Here is a 20,149-nt window from a genome sequence, read left to right as displayed (position 1 = left end):
ATGAGAAAAAGTGAGACTGGGGAAAAGCAGGAGCTGAGACAAAACACTGGATGACTTGAACAAACAAGACAAACTGGCACAGACAGACAGAAAACACAGGTATAAATACCTAGGGGATAAATGGGGAAGATGGGCGACACCTGGAGGGGGGTGGAAACAAGCACCAGGACAAGTGAAACAGATCAGGGCGTGACACAAAAGCTGTCTGTATAATTTATCTAGCTAGCTAAAATGGAATTATCAGCCCTGTTTTATGAAGATACTGCAGGTGATTTCAGTTGAAACTGGACAGGGTGAGGTCTGGGTATACCTCATAAAAAATATATACTGTATATCAGTTTGGCATATTTCTTCTGTTGTAGTTCGCAGCAGCACTGACAGATGTGTTCACACATCTAAGTTCTTAACGACCCTTCCCCACCTTTTTTCCCATGCTGGCTCAAGACCTAGTTAGGGGAAACCTACAGTATAAGTATCTTTGCCATAGATGAATAGGGGAAACACGTAAATACACTGCTCAAAAAATTCAAGGGAACACTTAAACAACACAATGTAACTCCAAGTCAATCACACTTCTGTGAAATCAAACTGTCCACTTAGGAAGCAACACTGATTGACAATACATTTCACATGCTGTTGTGCAAATGGAATAGACAGGCCAGTACATCAGGAGACGTGGAGGAGGCCGTAGGAGGGCAACAACCCAGCAGCAGGACCGCTACCTCAGCCTTTGTGCAAGGAGGAGCAGGAGAAGCACTGCCAGAGCCCTGCAAAATGACCTCCAGCAGGCCACAAATGTGCATGTGTCTGCTCAAACGGTCAGAAACAGGCTCCATGAGGGTGGTATGAGGGCCCGACGTCCACAGGTGGGGGTTGTGCTTACAGCCCAACACAGTGCAGGACGTTTGGCATTTGCCAGAGAACACCAAGATTGTCAAATTCGCCACTGGCGCCCTGTGCTCTTCACAGATGAAAGCAGGTTCACACTGAGCACGTGACAGACGTGACAGAGTCTGGAGACACCGTGGAGAACATTCTGCTGCCTGCAACATCCTCCAGCATGACCGGCTTGGCGGTGGGTCAGTCATGGTGTGGGGTGGCATTTCTTTGGGGGGCCGCACAGCCCTCCATGTGCTCGCCAGAGGTAGCCTGACTGCCATTAGGTAGCGAGATGAGATCCTCATACCCCTTGTGAGACCATATGCTGGTGTGGTTGGCCCTGGGTTCTTCCTAATGCAAGACAATGCTAGACCTCATGTGGCTGGAGTGTGTCAGCAGTTCCTGCAAGAGGAAGGCATTGATGCTATGGACTGGCCCGCCCGTTCCCCAGACCTGAATCCAATTGAGCACATCTGGGACATCATGTCTCGCTCCATCCACCAACGCCACGTTGCACCACAGACTGTCCAGGAGTTGGCGGATGCTTTAGTCCAGGTCTGGGAGGAGATCCCTCAGGAGACCATCCGCCACCTCATCAGGAGCATGCCCAGGCGTTGTAGGGAGGTCATACAGGCACGTGGAGGCCACACACACTACTGAGCCTCATTTTGACTTGTTTTAAGGACATTACATCAAAGTTGGATCAGCCTGTAGTGTGGTTTTCCACTTTAATTTTGAGTGTGACCCCAAATCCAGACCACCATGGGTTGATAAATTGGATTTCCATTGATTATTTTTGTGTTACTTTGTTGTCAGCACATTCAACTATGTAAAGAAAAAAGGATTTAATAAGATTATTTCTTTCATTCAGATCTAGGATGTGTTGTTTAAGTGTTCCCTTTATTCTTTTGAGCAGTATATATTTGCTGACACCCTACAGTCAAATTATGGCACTAGTATAGACTAGCGAGCCTTCAGTGATGACGGTTACAACGCCGTAATTATTTAAAATAGGTAAGAGAATAAGATGTTGTGTTGGATTTCTCCCAAACGTAAGGCTTTGCATTTAGGCCAAAAAGTTTATTCATTTTGTGCAGTATTAGTTTAGTGCCTTGTTACATACATATGCATGTTTTGGAAAATGATTCTGTGTATTTTTATTGTTCTTTTCACTCTGTCATTTAGGTCATTATTGTGGGGTCACCACAATGTTTTTGATCCATCCTCAGTTTTCTCCCATCACAGCCATTGAACTCTGTAGCTGTTTTAAAATGACCAGTCCCCTCATGGTGACATCCCTAGGCAGTTTCCTTCCTGTCCTGCAGCTCAGTTGAGAAGGACGACTGCACCTTTGATGCGTCTGGGTGGTTTAATTATTAACATGACCATGCTTACAAATATACTCAATGTCAATTGTTTTATTGTTACCCATCTTCCAATCACTGCCCTTCTTTATAAGGCTTTCGAAAAACTCCCTGGTCTTTGTAGTTGATTCTGTGCTTGAAATTCAATACTTGACTGATGTACCTTACAGATGTTGTATGTATGGGTACAGAGGAAGGGGTAGTCATGTCAACCCCTATTATTTCCAACAGAGTGAGTCTATATATCTTATGTAATTTGTTAAGACAAATTTTACTTCTGAACTAATAACTAATTCACCGCCTAAACAAAGGGGGTGAATACTTATGCAATTACTTTTTAATAAAAAAAATGTATTAATTTGTAAAAATGTGTTTTGAGCTTTCTTTCACTTTGACATTATGTAGTATTTCGTGTAGATCAATGACAAAAAATGCTATTTAATCTATTTCAAACCCACTTTGTAACGCAACAAAAGATGATAGGCTATTATAAAAAAAATATATAGGTTCATTATCTTTTCTACATCGTTTCTATTTGATTTTGGTCGTTTAAGTTTACACTGAAAGCATTTTTTCATCCTCTAAATTTATTTCAACACATTCTCCCGTTGAGATAAGCCTATAGAGAGGACTTATACGATAGACAGACCGTCCCTAGCGTAGATCCTGTAAGCAGTGTTTAGACACACGGATGAGGGATGAATGACGAGGCAATCAGAGGAGCAGGATAAAAGAGAATATAGTAAACTAAATGAAAGATGGAAACACAGAGACAAAGATAATCATACATCCTTTATACTTCAAAGTCTAGTGATAACCCAATAATGAGGCCTCTCATTTGAGGGTAACACATCAAGCTTATAGTTTTGTGCTTTAATATTAGTTTTTATTTTTATTCATTTTAAGATTATTATTATTTTTCATTAAGTTTAGTTTGTTCATTTTCAGATCTGATTTACTAGTTGTTATTTTAATAAAAGTTTTATTTAAAAAAATCTATTTCGTTTTAGATTTCTATTTCGTTTCAGTTTTAGTGTTAGGGTCAGAATGTAGCCTGTGCGTGGGAGGCTAGGAGACATTTATGATGTGTAGTTTTTGCGATGTCCCTTCTTGCCACGGTGGGGCAGCAATGCATATGTTGATGTGTCAGGTCATAGGTTAGGTTTAAAGTCCCAGTGCAGTCAAAAACGTGATTTTTATGTGTTTTATATATATTTACACACTAAAAGAGCGTTCCCGAGTGGCGCAGCAGTTTAACACACTGCATCTCATTGCAAGAGTTGTCATCACAGTTCCTGGTTCAAATCCAGGCTGTATCACATCCGGCCGTGATTGGGAGTCCCATAGGGCGGTGCACAATTGGCCCAGCATCGTCTGGGTTTGGCCGGGGTAGGTCGTCATTGAACATAAGAATTTGTTCTTAACTGACCTACCTAGTTAAATAAAAATGTAAGAGCTGGAATTTCAACCTGTTTTGGTGGAATGGAGTTTTGGCCTGTCAGGAGACATCACCAGGCGGTAAATTAGTTAAGAGACCAATAATAAAAAGAGAGTTCCAAACATCTCTGCAAATAACACATAGTTTTCTGTTTTCCACTCCCCACTCAGACCACTCCCAGACAGTCTTAGCAAAATTCTTGCTTCAGAAATTTCACTTTGCTAAGAAGCAATTTTCTTTACCTTTTTTCCAATTTTATTTGAAAACAATGACAGTAATGTACTTAATTGTTACCCTGATGCACAAAGTAAACAGTAGTAGTGGGTCAATTTCCTCAACAACTTTGAACTTCAAGGCTAAACTTCTCAGCTGTTTTGGTCCATAGCTACCAAGTTGTAGCAGCGTGAAACGCACCAGTGCACATGCGTAGATACTCTGTGTGACTGTGTGAGAGCTAAATCAGAGAGGAAGAGGCAAAGCGGTAAATCCTCGCCAAAAATCTGTCTACGTGAGATAAGTGGACCAAGTGGGGATTGAATGTTTTTTTTCACTTTCATTTTGTTCTGCCTGTAGCTTTAGAATCGGTTCCTGTTTAGACGTCTTCGGTCACGTTGACATGGATCAACCAAAAGTTCCCTAATGATTTTTTGATAAATAGTGCCTCCCACTAGCCAGGCAGTTCATCGCAGTGCTAGAGGCGTCACTACAGACCTGAGTTCAATCCCAGGCTGTGCCGCAGCCGGCTGCGACCTGGAGACCCATGAGGCTGCGCACAATTGGCCCAGCGTCATATGGGTTAGGGGAGGGTTTGGACGGCCGGGTTGTCCTTGTCCCATCGCGCTCTAGGGACTCCTGTGGCGGGGCGGGCGCATGCACACTGACACCTGTCGACAGTTGTACAGTGTTTCCTCTGACACATTGGTGCGGCTGGCTTCCAGGTTAAGCGGGAAGTGTGTCAAGAAGCAGTGCAGCTTGGCAGGGTAGTGTTTCGTTAGTTGCAGCGAAGAGGCAAGACTGTAACTACCAATTGGATATCACTAAATTGGGGGTAAAAAGTACCCCAAAAAAATTTGTGAAGTCGATGACCATTATTGGTCATCACCTTTCAAGGTGTGTTGCATTATGGGGATAAATATTGGCTAACTTGCACCTACAGTTGAATTCGGAAATTTACATACACTTAGGTTGGAGTCATTAAAACTTGTTTTTCAACCACTCCACAAATTTCTAGTAAACAAACTATAGTTTTGGCAAGTCGGTAAGGACATCTACTTTGTGCATGACACAAATAATTTTTACAACAATTGTTTACAGATAGATTATTTCACATATAATTCACTGTTTCACAATTCCAGTGGGTCAGAAGTTTACATACACTAAGTTGACTGTGCCTTTAAACAGCTAAGACAATTCCAGAAAATGATGTCATGGCTTTAGAAGCTTCTGATAGGCTAATTGACATAATTTGAGTCAATTGGAGGTGTACCTGTGGATGTATTTCAGGGCCTACCTTCAAACACAGTGCCTCTTTGCTTGACATCATGGGAAAATCAAAAGAAATCAGCCAAGACCTCAGAAAAAAATTGTAGACCTCCACAAGTCTGGTTCATCCTTGGGAGAAATTTCCAAACGCCAGAAGGTACCACGTTCATCTGTACAAACAATAATACGCAAGTATAAACACCATGGGACCACGTAGCCGTCATACCGCTCAGGAAGGAGACGCGTTTCGTCTCCTAGAGATGAACGTACTTTGGGGTGAAAAGTGCAAATCAATCCCAGAACAACACCAAAGATCCTTGTGAAGATGCTGGAGGAAACAGGTACAAAAGTATCTATATCCACAGTAAAACGAGTCCTATATCGACATAACCTGAAAGGCCGCTCAGCAAGGAAGAAGCCACTGCTCCAAAACCGCCATAAAAAAGCCTGACTACGGTTTGCAACTGCACATGGGGACAAAGATCATACTTTCTGGAGAAATGTCCACCGGTCTGATGAAACAAAAATAGAACTGTTTGGCCATAATGACCATCGTTATGTTTGCAGGAAAAAGGGGGAGGCATGCATGCCGAAGAACACCATCCCAACCGTGAAGCACGGGGGTGGCAGCATCATGTTGTGGGGGTGCTTTGCTGCAGGAGAGACTGGTGAACTTCACAAAATAGATGGCATCATGAGGATGGAAAATGATGTTGATATTTTGAAGCAACATCTCAAGACATCAGTCAGGAAGTTAAAGCTTGGTCGCAAATGGGTCTTCCAAGTGGACAATGACCCCAAGCATACTTCCAAAGTTCTGGCAAAATGGCTTAAGGACAACAAAGTCAAGATATTGGAATGGCCATCACAAAGCTTTGACCTCAATTGCATAGACAATTTGTGGGCAGAACAGAAAAAGCGTGTGCGAGCAAGGAACCCTACAAACCTGACTCAGTTACACCAGTTCTGTCAGGAGGAATGGGCCAAAATTCACCCAACTTATTGTGGGAAGCTAGTGGAAGGCTACCCAAAATGTTTGACCCAAGTTAAACAATTTAAAGGCAATGCTACCAAATACTAGTTGAGTGTATGTAAACTTCTGACCCACTGGGAACGTATTGATAAAAGCTGAAATAAATCATTCTCTACTATTATTCTGACATTTCACATTCTTAAGAAAAGTGGTGATCCTAACTGACCTAAGACAGGGAATTTTTACTAGGATTAAATGTCAGGAATTGTGAGAAACTGAGTTTAAATGTATTTGGCTAAGGTGTATGTAAACTTCCGACCACAACTGTACGAACTTACAAAAATAACATGATCAGCGGTCACGCTCTTCAACAACTTCATCTTGCAGCCATGGCCTGTATTGTGGGAGATTCTATTGCCAACAAACCATTAGTTTTTTTTGGTTTGACCCATGGGAATGTGATCAAAGATATGACTGAAACAGGAACCATATTTGCCGCGATTCGTGTATACAGTGGAGAGCAATCCCAAATGGACCCCTAAACCCTACACACTTGTGGAGATCCAAGAGGATTTGACAGGTGTAAGATATATGGTAATAGGTCCATCTTGACCCCTGATAGGCTATGTGGAAGTTTCACCATGTTGCTCATACCATTCAAATCCTCTCAGATGTCCACAAGTTGATAGGGAGTAGGGCTTAGGGGTCCATTTGGGATTCGATGTGGATATCTGGAAACTAATGTGATATTTGAGGCTTTCTCCCTCTCTCACTAAGTACACATATACAATGTACACACATATTTCAGTTTGTGAGTATGCGTTATGGGGGTTGGAGACCACAGCAGTGTCTGAATTTTGGCTGTCGCAGTTACATCTCCACCAACTTCACTCCTGGACTTTTGTCTATAGTCAGCCTTACAACTCAAACGCGCCCAATCTCAATGTGACCTGACAGATTCAGGAGTTTGAAAACTCCATAAGAAATAATAACTTGAAAACCTCGTAAAATGTTTGCTAAACATAAAACATGTTTTTTTTTAAAAGGACCGTAATTCATGATGGTTTTTATTGTACTTTAGTTTCAGTATAGTTGTTTTTTTTCCAACAAGTTTGTTGATACATTTTATTTCAGTTTATTAAATAGTTTTTTTCATGATTAGTTTTCGTTTTAATTTAATTTTAAGTTTACTATAATAACCTTGTAACACATACAGTGCATTCGGAAAGTATTCAGACCCCTTGACTTTTTGGATAATTAAAAGAAATTCCCTCATCAATCTACACACAATACCCCATAATGACAAAGCAAAAACAAGATTTTATACATTTTTGCAAATGTATAAAAAATTTAAAACTGAAATATTACACTTACATAAGTATTCAGACCCTTTACTCAGTACTTTGTGGAAGCACCTTTGGCAGCAATTACAGCGTTGAGTCTTCTTGGGTATACAGGCACACCTGTATTTGGGGAGTATCTCCCATTAATCTCTGCAGATCCTCTCAAGCTCTGTCAGGTTGGATTTGGAGCATTGCTGCACAGCTATTTTCAGGTCTCTCCAGATATGTTTGATCGGGTTCAAGTTCGGGCTCTGGCCGGGCCACTCAAGAACATTCAGAGAGTCTCCCAAATCTGTTTTTTTGATATAAATATGAACTTGAACAAAACATGCATGTATCGTATAACATAATGTCCTAGGAGTGTCATCTGATGAAGATCATCAAAGGTTAGTGCTGCATTTAGCTGTGGTTTTGGTTTTTGTGACATATATGCTTGCTTTGAAAATGGCTGTGTGATTATTTTTGGCAGGGTACTCTCCTGACATAATCTAATGTTTTGCTTTCGCTGTAAAGCCTTTTTGAAATCGGACAACGTGGTTAGATTAACGAGAGTCTTATCTTTAAAATGGTGTAAAATAGTCATATGTTTGAGAAATTGAAGTTATAGCATTTTTGAGGTATTTGTATTTTGTGCCACGCAATTCCACTGGCTGTTGACTAGGGTGGGACCCAAACGTCCCATTGGCCCAGAGAGGTTAAGCGAGCAGTGTGTCAAGAAGTAAAGCAGTGCTGCTTGGCGGGGTCATGTTTCGGAGGACGCACGGCTCTCGACCTTCGGCTATCCCAAGTCCGTATGGGAGTTGCAGTGATGGGACAAGACTGTAAGAACTAATTGGGTAGAAAAAGGAGTAAAACATTTAAAAACAATAATGTATATATATATAAAATATATATAGTGTTGAGAGGTCAATGCATTGTCCGAGAAACTTGAGTTGCGGAAACTACCTGGGCAAAACTGCTTGCAATGATTTCACGATGCTGTGTTGAGTGAGGTGGGTTGAGGTGGAGCATCACCACTCACCATTCTGGATGTCCTTCATGTTCAAGTGGATGCTGGACATGAGGATCCCCACGTTCTGTTCAACAGTGTTCAACAGCTTCACCACCTGAGAGAGAGAGAGAATAGAGAGCAAAGAGAGAACAGAGAAGGGAAAAGGGTCAAGCTTTAGAATAAGTCCAAAACAGGCCAAAACTGAATCTCTATCTCCCTTTATCTTTTCATTTTATTGGAAATGAATTGTTGCCACTTATCCCACAAACATTATGCAAATTATAAACTTGTCTAGTCGATTTTAATGATTGTCAATTTTCCCTTCTAGTTCAGTTCTCCACATATATCATATTTTCGATGAGGGGATCTAGAATTTGTAGATCTTAGAGACATCTCGACTTATTTATCACTTGAACCCGTCACGCTGATAATGCAGTTCATATGGTGATAAGTAGGAAAGCATTTCCAAATATTTCCCACTAAATATACAGTAGTATACGTTCATTGTGCTCTTTTTTCTGTGATTAGATGTTCATCAAATTACGTTTTACACAAACCACAAATTGCAGGTTGGGTATCAATGGCAAGACATTTGAGTATTTAAAAGTCAAATGTCACAACAACAATGTGAGAATAGATTGACAGATCACAAATATCTTAAGTTAACTGCTTAAGATTGTGGAGTCTCTAAATATTGTTTATCTTGTACAATAATTATCCATCATCACTCACTTTTACTATATGTCACTATGTGCCAAGTAAATCATACATACATTTACAACTGCTGATGAAGTTTCAATATATATTTAAATATATATTAATAAACCAACACCCAACAGCCATGGACAGTATCATGTACAGTACAGATGTTCAATCTTAATTTGACCAGTTTATCACAACATGAAAATAATCCTGCCGCAACAGGACATGGGCATCTGAATTAATATGTGGATTATAATTCATTGACATTTTTGTAGGGGTTGATTTTTAGTTAGGACAAATCAAGTCTGACATTTTAAATTGGAAATTACAAACTTTAGAAGCCTTTATAACCTAGAATACACTACAAGTGTGCATTTCCTGCTGTTCAGGACAATTGTCTGTGACAACAGAGTGATTCAATTAAGATAGTACACCTGTATGGTTTACAGTAGATTCTCCCTGTGACCACAGTCAGGCTGCGTATGCAGAGTGACTGCTGGGTAATAAGGCTGTGTGGTGAGTGTAGATAGTAAACCCCAGCCTCAGGCATACCACTTTGATGTGCTCCAGATCACACAACCCACAGTGGAGATTAAAAAATAAATAATTGAACATGTAGTCAGTTACATCATTGAACTCCTGCCTATATATTTAGCTAAATGGTGTCCAAACACACTGTGGACATAACATAATTTAATTTCAATGCTAAAAGACACACAGCATGAGCAATTATAGATGCATAATGGTGGTAATACACTGCAGATAATATTGTCTGATGAGTTCATAGTGAAGATCATTATATCACATTGTATATCATTTTTACAGGATCTACAGAATAACTTCCCCTGGAGAATATAATAACACTTTAATCATAAACTGTTTTATTAATTTACACTAAATTGAGCATTCAAAAAACGTTTTCCTTACAGTGGGGGAAAAAAGTATTTGATCCCCTGCAGATTTTGTACGTTTGCCCACTTACAAAGAAATGATCGGTCTATAATTTTTATAGCAGGTTTATTTGAACAGTGAGAGTCAGAATAACAACAAAAAAATCCAGAAAACACATGTCAAAAATGTTATAAAATGATTTGCATTTTAATGAGGGAAATAAGTATTTGACCCCTCTGCAAAACATGACTTAGTACTTGGTGGCAAAACCCCTGTTGGCAATCACAGAGGTCAGACGTTTCTTGTAGTTGGCCACCAGGTTTGCACACATCTCATGAGGGATTTTGTCCCACTCCTCTTTGCAGATCTTCTCCAAGTCATTAAGGTTTCGAGGCTGACATTTGGCAACTCGAACCTTCAGCTCCCTCCACAGATTTTCTATCGGATTAAGGTCTGGAGACTGGACAGGCCACTCCAGGACCTTAATGTGCTTCTTCTTGAGCCACTCCTTTGTTGCCTTGGCCGTGTGTTTTGGGTCATTGTCATGCTGGAATACCCATCCATGACCCATTTTCAATGCCCTGGCTGAGGGAAGTACATGGCCCCGTCCATCGTCCCTTTGATGCAGTGAAGTTGTCCTGTCCCCTTAGCAGAAAAACACCCCCAAAGCATAATATTTCAACCTCCATGTTTGACGGTGGAGATGGTGTTCTTGGGGTCATAGGCAGAATTCCTCCTCCTCCAAACACGGCGAGTTGAGTTGATGTCAAAGAGCTCTATTTTGGTCTCATCTGACCACAACACTTTCACCAGTTGTCCTCTGAGTCATTCAGATGTTCATTGGCAAACTTGAGACGGGCATGTATATGTATTCTTGAGCAGGGGGACCTTGCGGGCGCTGCAGGATTTCAGTCCTTCACGGCATAGTGTGTTACCAATTGTTATCTTGGTGACTATGGTCCCAGCTGCCTTGAGATCATTGACAAGATCCTCCCGTGTAGTTCTGGGCTGATTCCTCACCTTTCTCATGATCATTGCCACTCCACGAGGTGAGATCTTGCTTGGAGCCCCAGGCCGAGGGATATTGACAGTTATTTTGTGTTTCTTCCATTTGTGAATAATCGCACCAAATGTTGTCACCTTCTCACCAAGCTGCTTGGCGATGGTCTTGTAGCCCATTCCAGCCTTGTGTAGGTCTACAATCTTGTCCCTGACATCCTTGGAGAGCTCTTTGGTCTTGGCAATGGTGGAGAGTTTGGAATCTGATTGATTGATTGCTTCTGTGGACAGGTGTCTTTTTTACAGGTAACAAGCTGCGGTTAGGAGCACTCCCTTTAAGAGTGTGCTCCTAATCTCAGCTCGTTACCTGTATAAAAGACACCTGGGAGCCAGAAATCTTTCTGACTGAGTGGCGGTCAAATACTTATTTCCCTCATTAAAATGCAAATCAATTTATAACCTTTCTGACAATACAATACCCCGTAATGACAAAGCAAAAACAAGATTTTATACATTTTTGCAAATGTATAAAAAAATGTAAAACTGAAATATTACACTTACATAAGTATTCAGACCCTTTACTCAGTACTTTGTGGAAGCACCTTTGGCAGCGATTACAGCGTTGGGGATCAAAAATCAGCAGGGGATCAAATACTTTTTTCCCCCACTGTACGTGAATATGGTTCGATTGATAATAATAGAAATAAAAAGGATTTCAGTTTTCATACAAACCACGTGCAGAATTTGAATCCCTGGTTTAAAAAGATCTTTATTTACATCTTTTGATATTGTATTTATGTCATGAGTCAATCTTTCCAATAATACGGTGTTTTCATCGTTGGTCAACACCGATTTCTACGAAACCCACAAAGCTCTGCATAACATGCCAGAGGGCAAATTTGGTCTCCATTAGACCATACAAGAGAATAAATTATAACAAAACAACATTTGTTAATATGAAAAAGTAATCAGAGGCAGAAGAGAAACAGACTTCTGATAATGCAACTAAAACTTAAGGCCTGAGTACAGTATTCTTTCTCTACAGTTTCACATCTAACATTAAGCATAACAAAGTGGGCTAATAAAGCGTAAAGTCGCCAGTCCACTCTGATATGTAGGCACATATTCACCCACAACAAAGGGAGAAGGTCTGAAAGGGCAGAAAGATGATAACAACGCATATGTTGAACAAGACATGCTGTTTATCCAGTACAATCTGGGACATGAGAAGATATACTGTAAGAGACAGGTTTAGCATTTTCGAGTAATGCATACAAATGCTTTACAAATGTTATGACATTATTACCATGAAAATTATTGTTCATATCAAAGTGATGAATGTTGTATGGTCGGTTGGTTGATTGAATCCACCCATATGACCAAAGTATGTGGACACCTGCTCGTCAAACATCTAATTCCAAAATCTTGGGCATTAATATGGAGTTGGTCCCCTCTTTGCTTCAATAACAGCCTCCACTCCTCTGGGAAGGCTTCCCACTAGATGTTAGAATATTGCTGTGGGGACTTGCTTCTATTCAGCCACAAGAGCATCGGTGAGGTTGGGCACTGATGTTGGGCGATTAGGCCTGACTAGCAATCGGCATTCCAATTCATCCCAAAGGTGTTCGATGGGGTTAAGGTCAATGGCTCTGTGCAGGCCAGTCAAGCTCTTCCACAACAATCTTGACAAACCATTTCTGTATCTTCCGACCCCTCCTGTCTCAGCCTCCAGTATTTATGCTGCAATAGTTTGTGTCGGGGGGCTAGGGTCAGTCTGTTATATTTGGAGTATTTCTCCTGTGTATCCGGTGTCCTGTGTGAATTTAAGTATGCTCTCTCTAATTCTTTCTTTCTTTCTCTCTTTCTTTATTTCGGAGAACCTGAGCCCTAGGAACATGCCATCAGGACTACCTGGCCTTATGACTCCTTGCTGTCCCCGGGCCACCTGGTCTTGCTGCTGCTCCAGTTTCAACTGTTCTGCCTGCGGCTATGGAACCCTGACCTGTTCACCAGTCGTGCTACCTTTCCCAGACCTGCTGTTTTCAACTCTCTAGAGACAGCAGGAGCAGTAGAGTACTTCTGAATGAATGGCTATGAAAGGCCAAATGGCCAATTTACTCCTGAGGTGCTGACCTGTTGCACCCTCTACAACCACTGTGATTATTATTATTTGACCCTGCTAGTCATCTATGAACATTTGAACATCTTGGCCATGTTCTGTTTTAATCTCCACCCGGCACAGCCATGAGGAGGACTGGCCACCCCTCATAGCCTGGTTCCTCTCTAGGTTTCTTCCTAGGTTTTGGCCTTTCTAGGGAGTTTTTCCTAGCCACCGTGCTTCTACACCTGCAATGCTTGCTGTTTTGGGTTTTAAGCTGGGTTTCTGTATAGCACTTTGTGACATCAGCTGATGTAAGAAAGGCTATATAAATACATTTGATTGATTGATTGATTGATTGTGTGGACCTTGCTTTGTGCACGGAGGCATTGTCATGCTGAAACAGGAAGGAAAGGGCCTTCCCCAAACTGTTGCCACAAAGTTGGAAGGACAGAATCATCTAGAATGTCATTGTATGCTGTGTTAAGATTACCATTCACTGGAACTAAGGGGCCTAGCCCGAACCATGAAAAACCAGCACCAGACCCTTATTCCTCCTCCACCAAACTTTACAGTTGGCACTATGCATTCGGGCAGGTAGCGTTCCCCTGGCTTCCGCCAAACTCAAATTTGTCCATCGGACTGCCAGATGGTGAAGCGTGATTCATCACTCCAGAGAACACGTTTCCACTGCTCCAGAGTCCAATGGTGGTGACTTTACACCACTCCAGCTGACGTTTGGCATTGCACATGGTGATCTTAGGCTTGAAACCCATTTGATGAAGCTCCGTCAGCAGCACAAGAATGAACAGTTCTTGTGCTGACGTTGCTTCCAGAAGCAGTTTGGAACTCAATAGTGAGTGTTGCAACAGAGGACGGAATATTGTTACGCGCTTCAGCACTTGGCAGTCCCGTTCTGTGAGCTTGTGTGGCATACCACTTCATGGCTGAGCCGATGTTGCTCCTAGACATTCCACTTCACAATAATAGCACTTACAGTCGACTGGGGACACTCAAGCCGAGCAGAAATTTTCCAAACAGACATATTGGAAAAGTGGCATCCTATGACGGTGTCACATTGAAAGTCACTGAGCTCTTCAGTAAGGCCCTTCTACTGCCAATGATTGTCTATGGAGATTGAATGGCTGTGTGCTTAATTTTATACACCTGTCAGCAACGGGTGTGGCTGAAATAATTTGAATGGGTGTACACATGCACTACCGGTCAAAAGTTTTAGAACACCTACTCATTCAAGAGTTTTTCTTTATCTTTACTGTTTTCACATTGTAGAATAATAGTGAAGACATCAAAACTACGAAATAACACATATGGAATCATGTAGCAACCAAAAACGTGTAAAACATATCAAAAGTAGCCACTTTGCCTTGATGACAGCTTTGCACACTCTTGGCATTCTCTCAACCAGCTTCATGAGGTAGTCAACTGGAATGCATTTTCAATTCACAGGTGTGTCTCGTTAAAAGTTAATTTGTGGAGTTTCTTTCCTTCTTAATGCGTTTGAGCCAATCAGTTGTGTTGTGACAAGGTAAGGGGGTATACAGAAGATAGCCCAATTTGGTAAAAGACCAAGTCCATATTATGGCAAGAACAGCTCAAATAAGCAAAGAGAAACGACAGTCCATCATCACTTTAAGACATGAAGGTCAGTCAATCTGGAAAATATCAAGAACTTTGAACGTTTCTTCATTCGCAAAATCCATCAAGTGCTATGATGAAACTGGCTCTAAGGACCGCCACAGCAATGGACGACCCAGAGTTACTTCTGCTTCAGAGGATAAGTTCATTAGAGTTAACTGCACATCAGAAATTGCAGCCCAAATAAATGCTTCACAGAGTTCAAGTAACAGATATGTCTTAACATCAACTTTTCAGAGGAGACTGTGAATCAGGCCTTCGTGGTCAAATTGTTGCAAAGAAACCCCTACTGAAGGACACCAATAAAAATAAGAGACTTGTTTGGGCCAAGAAACACGAGCAATGGACATTAGACCGATATATATTTGTCCTTTGGTCTGGAGTCCAAATTGGAGATTTTTGGTTCCAACCGCCGTGTCTTTGTGAGATGTGGTGTGGGTGAATGGATGATCACCGCATGTGTATTTCCCACCGTAAAGCATGGAGGAGGAGGTTTTATGGTGTGGGGGTGCTTTGCTGGTGACACTGTCTGTGATTTATTTAGAATTCAAGACATTATTAACCAGCATGGCTACCACAGCATTCTGCTGCGATATGCCATCCCTTCTGGTTTGGGCTCAGTGGGACTGTAATATGTTTTTCAATTGGACAATGACGCAACACACCTCCAGGCTGTGTAAAGGCTATTTTACCAAAAGGAGGGAGTGGTGGAGTGCTGCATCAGATGACTTGGCCTCCACAATTCCCCGACCTCAACCAAATTGAGATGGTTTGGGATGAGTCAGACCGCAGAGTGTAGGTGAAGCTGGTTGAGAGAATGCCAAGAGTGTGCAAAGTTGTCATCAAGGCAAAGGGTGGCTATTTGAAGAATCTCAAATATAAAATACATTTTGATTTGTTTAACACATTTCTGGTTACCACATAATTTCATATGTGTTATTTCATAGTTTTGAGGTTTTCACTATTATTCAACAATGTAGAAAATAGTAAAAATAAAGAAAACCCTTGAATGGGTAGGTGTTCTAAACCTTTTGACCGGTAGTGTACGTTGTATATATAGTGTGTTTTCTTTACTGCAGCTCTGACAGAGAGTATGAAACGTGAACCAGCATGGGGTTCTACTCTTCATCGTTCATTCAAGTTTGTCTGTATACCTCTGAATACACAGAGGTAGTCACTTTAGAGGGAAAAGCACACACAAGGCTCTGTCCCAATACTCTACTAACCCCTCTTTTATATCCTCCCTTCCTCTGTGACCACTTAGAACTGAAGTGCTCGGCTAGTGCTTTACCATGGTACTTAAATCTATCAAATTCTTTTTGATCAGTGGCTGACAGAAAAGGACAGAAGAAACTTAGGATGGGAAGCTATGTAAGACTATTGGGTCAGAGCCACAGAGCAGCAGTCTCAGGGGAGGAACCACCTGACAGACTGGCCTGCCACAGTGTCTCCCAGTCATCAGTGTGGGTTTATTTGCCACACGCCACTCACTGGCTCTGCAGCTCACTGGGCCTGGAAGCCAGGGGGAGGCAGACCTCACGCCACATAATCACTGTCTGGCTACAGTTCATCACTTCCTCATGTCATTCACAGGCAAGGGATTAGAGTGACGGAGAGAGGGACAGCAAGAGACAGAGACAGGGATGGGACTAAAGACAGGCAAGGGTAGACAGACAGACAAACGCAAGCACACACAATGTACAGTACCTGTTTGGCCTTGGACTTGGTGATGGTGTCTGATATTGGCTTCTTCTTCTCCTTCATAGCACTTTTGGAGAATAACTCGACAAACTCATCAAAATCCACTGATGGCTCCTCGATCTTCACCCAGACCAGAGAACCACTTGCATCCCTCAAGTAGAAGACAGAAAGATCTGCATTACATCTCTATAATTGGATCTTTATCCTGTTGATGTATGCACTCTTACAAAAAAAGGTGCTATCTAGAACCTGAAAGGGTTCTTCGGCTGTCCCCATAAGATAACCCTTTGAAGAACCCTGTTTGGTTTCAGGTAGAACACTTTTGGTTCTAGGTTGAACAGTTTTGGCTTCCATATAAAACCCTTTCCACAGAGGGTTCTACATGGAACCCAAAATGGTTCTACCTGGAACCAAAATGGGTTCTCCAATGGGGACAGCCAAAGAATCATTTTGGAACCTTTTTTTCTAAGAGTGTACCTCTAACTTACAATTCAAAATGTCTGACATGTTGTGCTTTACCGAGCCCCAGAATGCAGAGAGCAGTACCACAGTACCTCTTCAGACAACTACTGTACAGTACATTACATTTCCAATAACTTCATATAAACCCACCACTATGTCCACTGGTTATTATAAGGTGGACTTCTGACATGTCACAATACTACAGTATTATAGCATGCATGACATCTTTATGTGTGAAGTCGGACCAAGTACATCAGTACCAAAGCACATCACAACACCCGTTTCAACTCAAACACCATCTCATCACACTCTTTTCCCACATTTTCTCTCATTTTACACTGGGTTCCCATCTCTATAACATGGCTGATCTTTATCTTCAGCAGAAAACCCCTTATATAGTTTGGTAAGGAAAGCCTCCATAATCTCTATTTTTTGCATTCTCATTCATGAGTTATGTTGATGGTTTTCTCATAAAGCTAAACAGGTAGCTATGGATAAACATATACACTGGGTGTACAAAACATTAAGAACACCTCTTTCCTTGACTAGGTGAATCCAGGTGAAAGCTATGATCCCTTATTGGTGTCACTTGTTAAATCCACTTCAATCAGTGTAAATGAAGTGGAGGAGACAATTGAGACAATGGATTGTGACATGGATTGAGATGGATTGTGTACTATATCTGTGCCATTCAGAGGGTGAATAGGAAAGACAAATGATTTAAGTGCCTTTGAACGGGCTATGGTAGTAGGTGCTAGGCGCACCGGTTTGTGTCAAGAACTGCAACATTGCTGGGTTTTTGATGCTTAGCATTTTCCCGTGTGTATCAAGAATGGCCCACCACCCAAAGGACATCCAGTCAACTTGACACAACTGTGGGAAGCGTTGGAGTCAACATGAGCCAGCAACCCTGTGGAATGCCATTCCCTGACGAATTGAGGCGATTCTGAAGGCAAATGTAATGTTTGGAAATGTACTATTTCGTACACTCAGTGTATATCTAAAGTAATTGGACTAAAGTGGACTAGTAATTACTTTTTAGAATGCAGCTGGATCCTGGTCCAGTAGAGAGGCTTCATGGACATGGGGGGCTCGATGGGGGCCTTCTGGGGACCAGCCTCCTGGGCCATGGAGGGCATGAAACCTCCGGGAGGGGGAGGAGGGCCAAAGCCTGGGTTAGATGGAGGGCCACTGCTGGGGGTTGTGGGCGGAGGAGGGGGGCCCATACCTGGTAGAGGGGGTGGAGGTCCAAAGCTCTGCAGGCGAGGGGGTGGAGGTGGGGGACAGGGTCTGCCCATACCAGGTAAAGGAGGAGGAAGGGGTGGAGGAGGAGGACCACCCCCACCAGAGAGAGGGGGTGGGGGGGTGGTGGCCCTCCAGAGAGCTGAGGTAGAGGGTGAGGGGGAGGAGGAAGAAGAGAAGGGGTATATCTTGGGTGGGGGGAGGTGGTGGCTGGGTAACACTCTGCTGCTGCTGTTGGTAGATACAGACAAAGCCAGGGTTGGGGAGGGAGGAGGAGATCAGTGGGACAGAGGCTGGGAAGGGGATTGACCCTCCCTTGAAAGGCACTTCAAATCTAAAGCCCGCCTTCACAGGTGATGTCTGTACGGAAACCTCCATCCTCTTCTTCCATTTGTGGTTGACACCCCCTAAGTCCACAGTATTGTCCCTATCCCCACTCTCCTTAGAGTGGACCTCCATCTCCAGAGATGCATGCTGGATTTCCAGTGCTGCAATCTTTATCCTCAAGTCATCGATGATCCGCTCCAGCCCTGGAATATCACTGCCATTATCCTCTTGTGACAGATTCCCTGACTTTGACGAATTCTGTCAGGAAAAATAATTTCAGACCCACTCTATTAATATTACATGAAGTGATGTTTTGAAGCCCTTCTTGAAGGATGTAAACTGTCAAGCAGGATTACATTAACACTTTTCAAGGAATGTGCTTTCTAGACCTAGTATACCACATGCTCACAAAAAAGTAATATTTTGAATAATCTAGTGTACGCCACACCCTGAGTGAAAAGGGTAAACACCCACAACTGAGCGTGTTTGGTTGTAGGGTTATGGATCATTGCAAGTTGAGGGTAAGGTCAGGATCAGGGAAGGCCACATGTCTAGACTCCATTCTTGTAGCTCCTGGGTAGATAGAACAGAGATGGGGAGACTCTTTGAAGATTTAACCCACAAGACGATCAAAGTCTCAATGAGCTCCAAAGAGGCCTTGTGAAGAGTGCAGAGCCCAGAGTTAGATGCACATATTCCAGCCATGTCTATAGTTACTCTAAAGTTTGTGTTGAGTTTACAGTTCAAATATTTTTAAGTGAAGATCAGGAGACCATTACAAGCAAAAAAGCTCAACAGGATATCAAGAATTTACCTTCTTCTGACAATGACCAATGGAATTCTTCACATTTTATTGTGTTACTAAATGGGATTCAAATATACTGCTCCAAAAAATTAAGGGAACACTTAAACAACACATCCTAGATCTGAATGAAAGAAAAAATCTTATTAAATACTTTTTTCTTTACATAGTTGAATGTGCTCACGTCTGTCACGTGCTCAGTGTGAACCTCCTTTCATCTGTGAAGAGCACAGGGCGCAAATCTCTGGCAAATGCCAAACGTCCTGCACTGTGTTGGGCTGTAAGCACAAACCCCACCTGTGGACGTCGGGCCCTCATACCACCCTCATGGAGTCTGTTTCTGACCGTTTGAGCAGACACATGCACATTTGTGGCCTGCTGAAGGTCATTTTGCAGGGCTCTGGCAGTGCTTCTCCTGCTCCTCCTTGCACAAAGGCGGAGGTAGCGGTCCTGCTGCTGGGTTGTTGCCCTCCTACAGCCTCCTCCATGTCTCCTGATGTACTGGCCTGTCTCCTGGTAGCGCCTCCATGCTCTGGACACTATCCTGACAGACACAGCAAACCTTCTTGCCACAGCTTGCATTGATGTGCCATCCTGGATGAGCTGCACTACCTGAGCCACTTGTGTGGGTTGTAGACTCCGTCTCATGCTACCACTAGAGTGAAAGCACCGCCAGCATTCAAAAGTGACCAAAACATCATCCAGGAAGCATAGGAACTGAGAAGTGGTCTGTGGTCCCCACCTGCAGAACCACTCCTTTATTGGGGGTGTCTTGCTAATTGCCTATAATTTTCACCTG

The 20,149-nt window shown here is 42.4% G+C and overlaps 1 protein-coding gene across 1 annotated transcript in view; it reads right to left on the bottom strand.

Moving 5' to 3' along the window:
* The window catches only part of LOC106605685 (formin-2), a 56,074-nt gene extending 37,965 nt beyond the window's left edge, over positions 1 to 18,109 (bottom strand). Inside the window, exons 1-3 of the mRNA XM_045696277.1 lie at positions 18,015 to 18,109; positions 16,524 to 16,668; positions 8,501 to 8,585 (exon numbers count right to left, since the gene is read on the bottom strand). Coding sequence (XP_045552233.1) covers positions 8,501 to 8,585; positions 16,524 to 16,668; positions 18,015 to 18,109 — 325 coding nt within the window. The remainder of the gene's footprint in view (positions 1 to 8,500; positions 8,586 to 16,523; positions 16,669 to 18,014) is intronic.
* Positions 18,110 to 20,149: the final 2,040 nt, after the last annotated feature.

Source organism: Salmo salar, chromosome ssa01 (genome assembly GCF_905237065.1).
Source record: "Salmo salar chromosome ssa01, Ssal_v3.1, whole genome shotgun sequence".
NCBI classification, from domain to species: Eukaryota; Metazoa; Chordata; class Actinopteri; order Salmoniformes; family Salmonidae; genus Salmo; species Salmo salar.
Note: the sequence above shows the minus strand (reverse complement) of the source record. Positions and strands in the feature narration are given on the sequence as shown.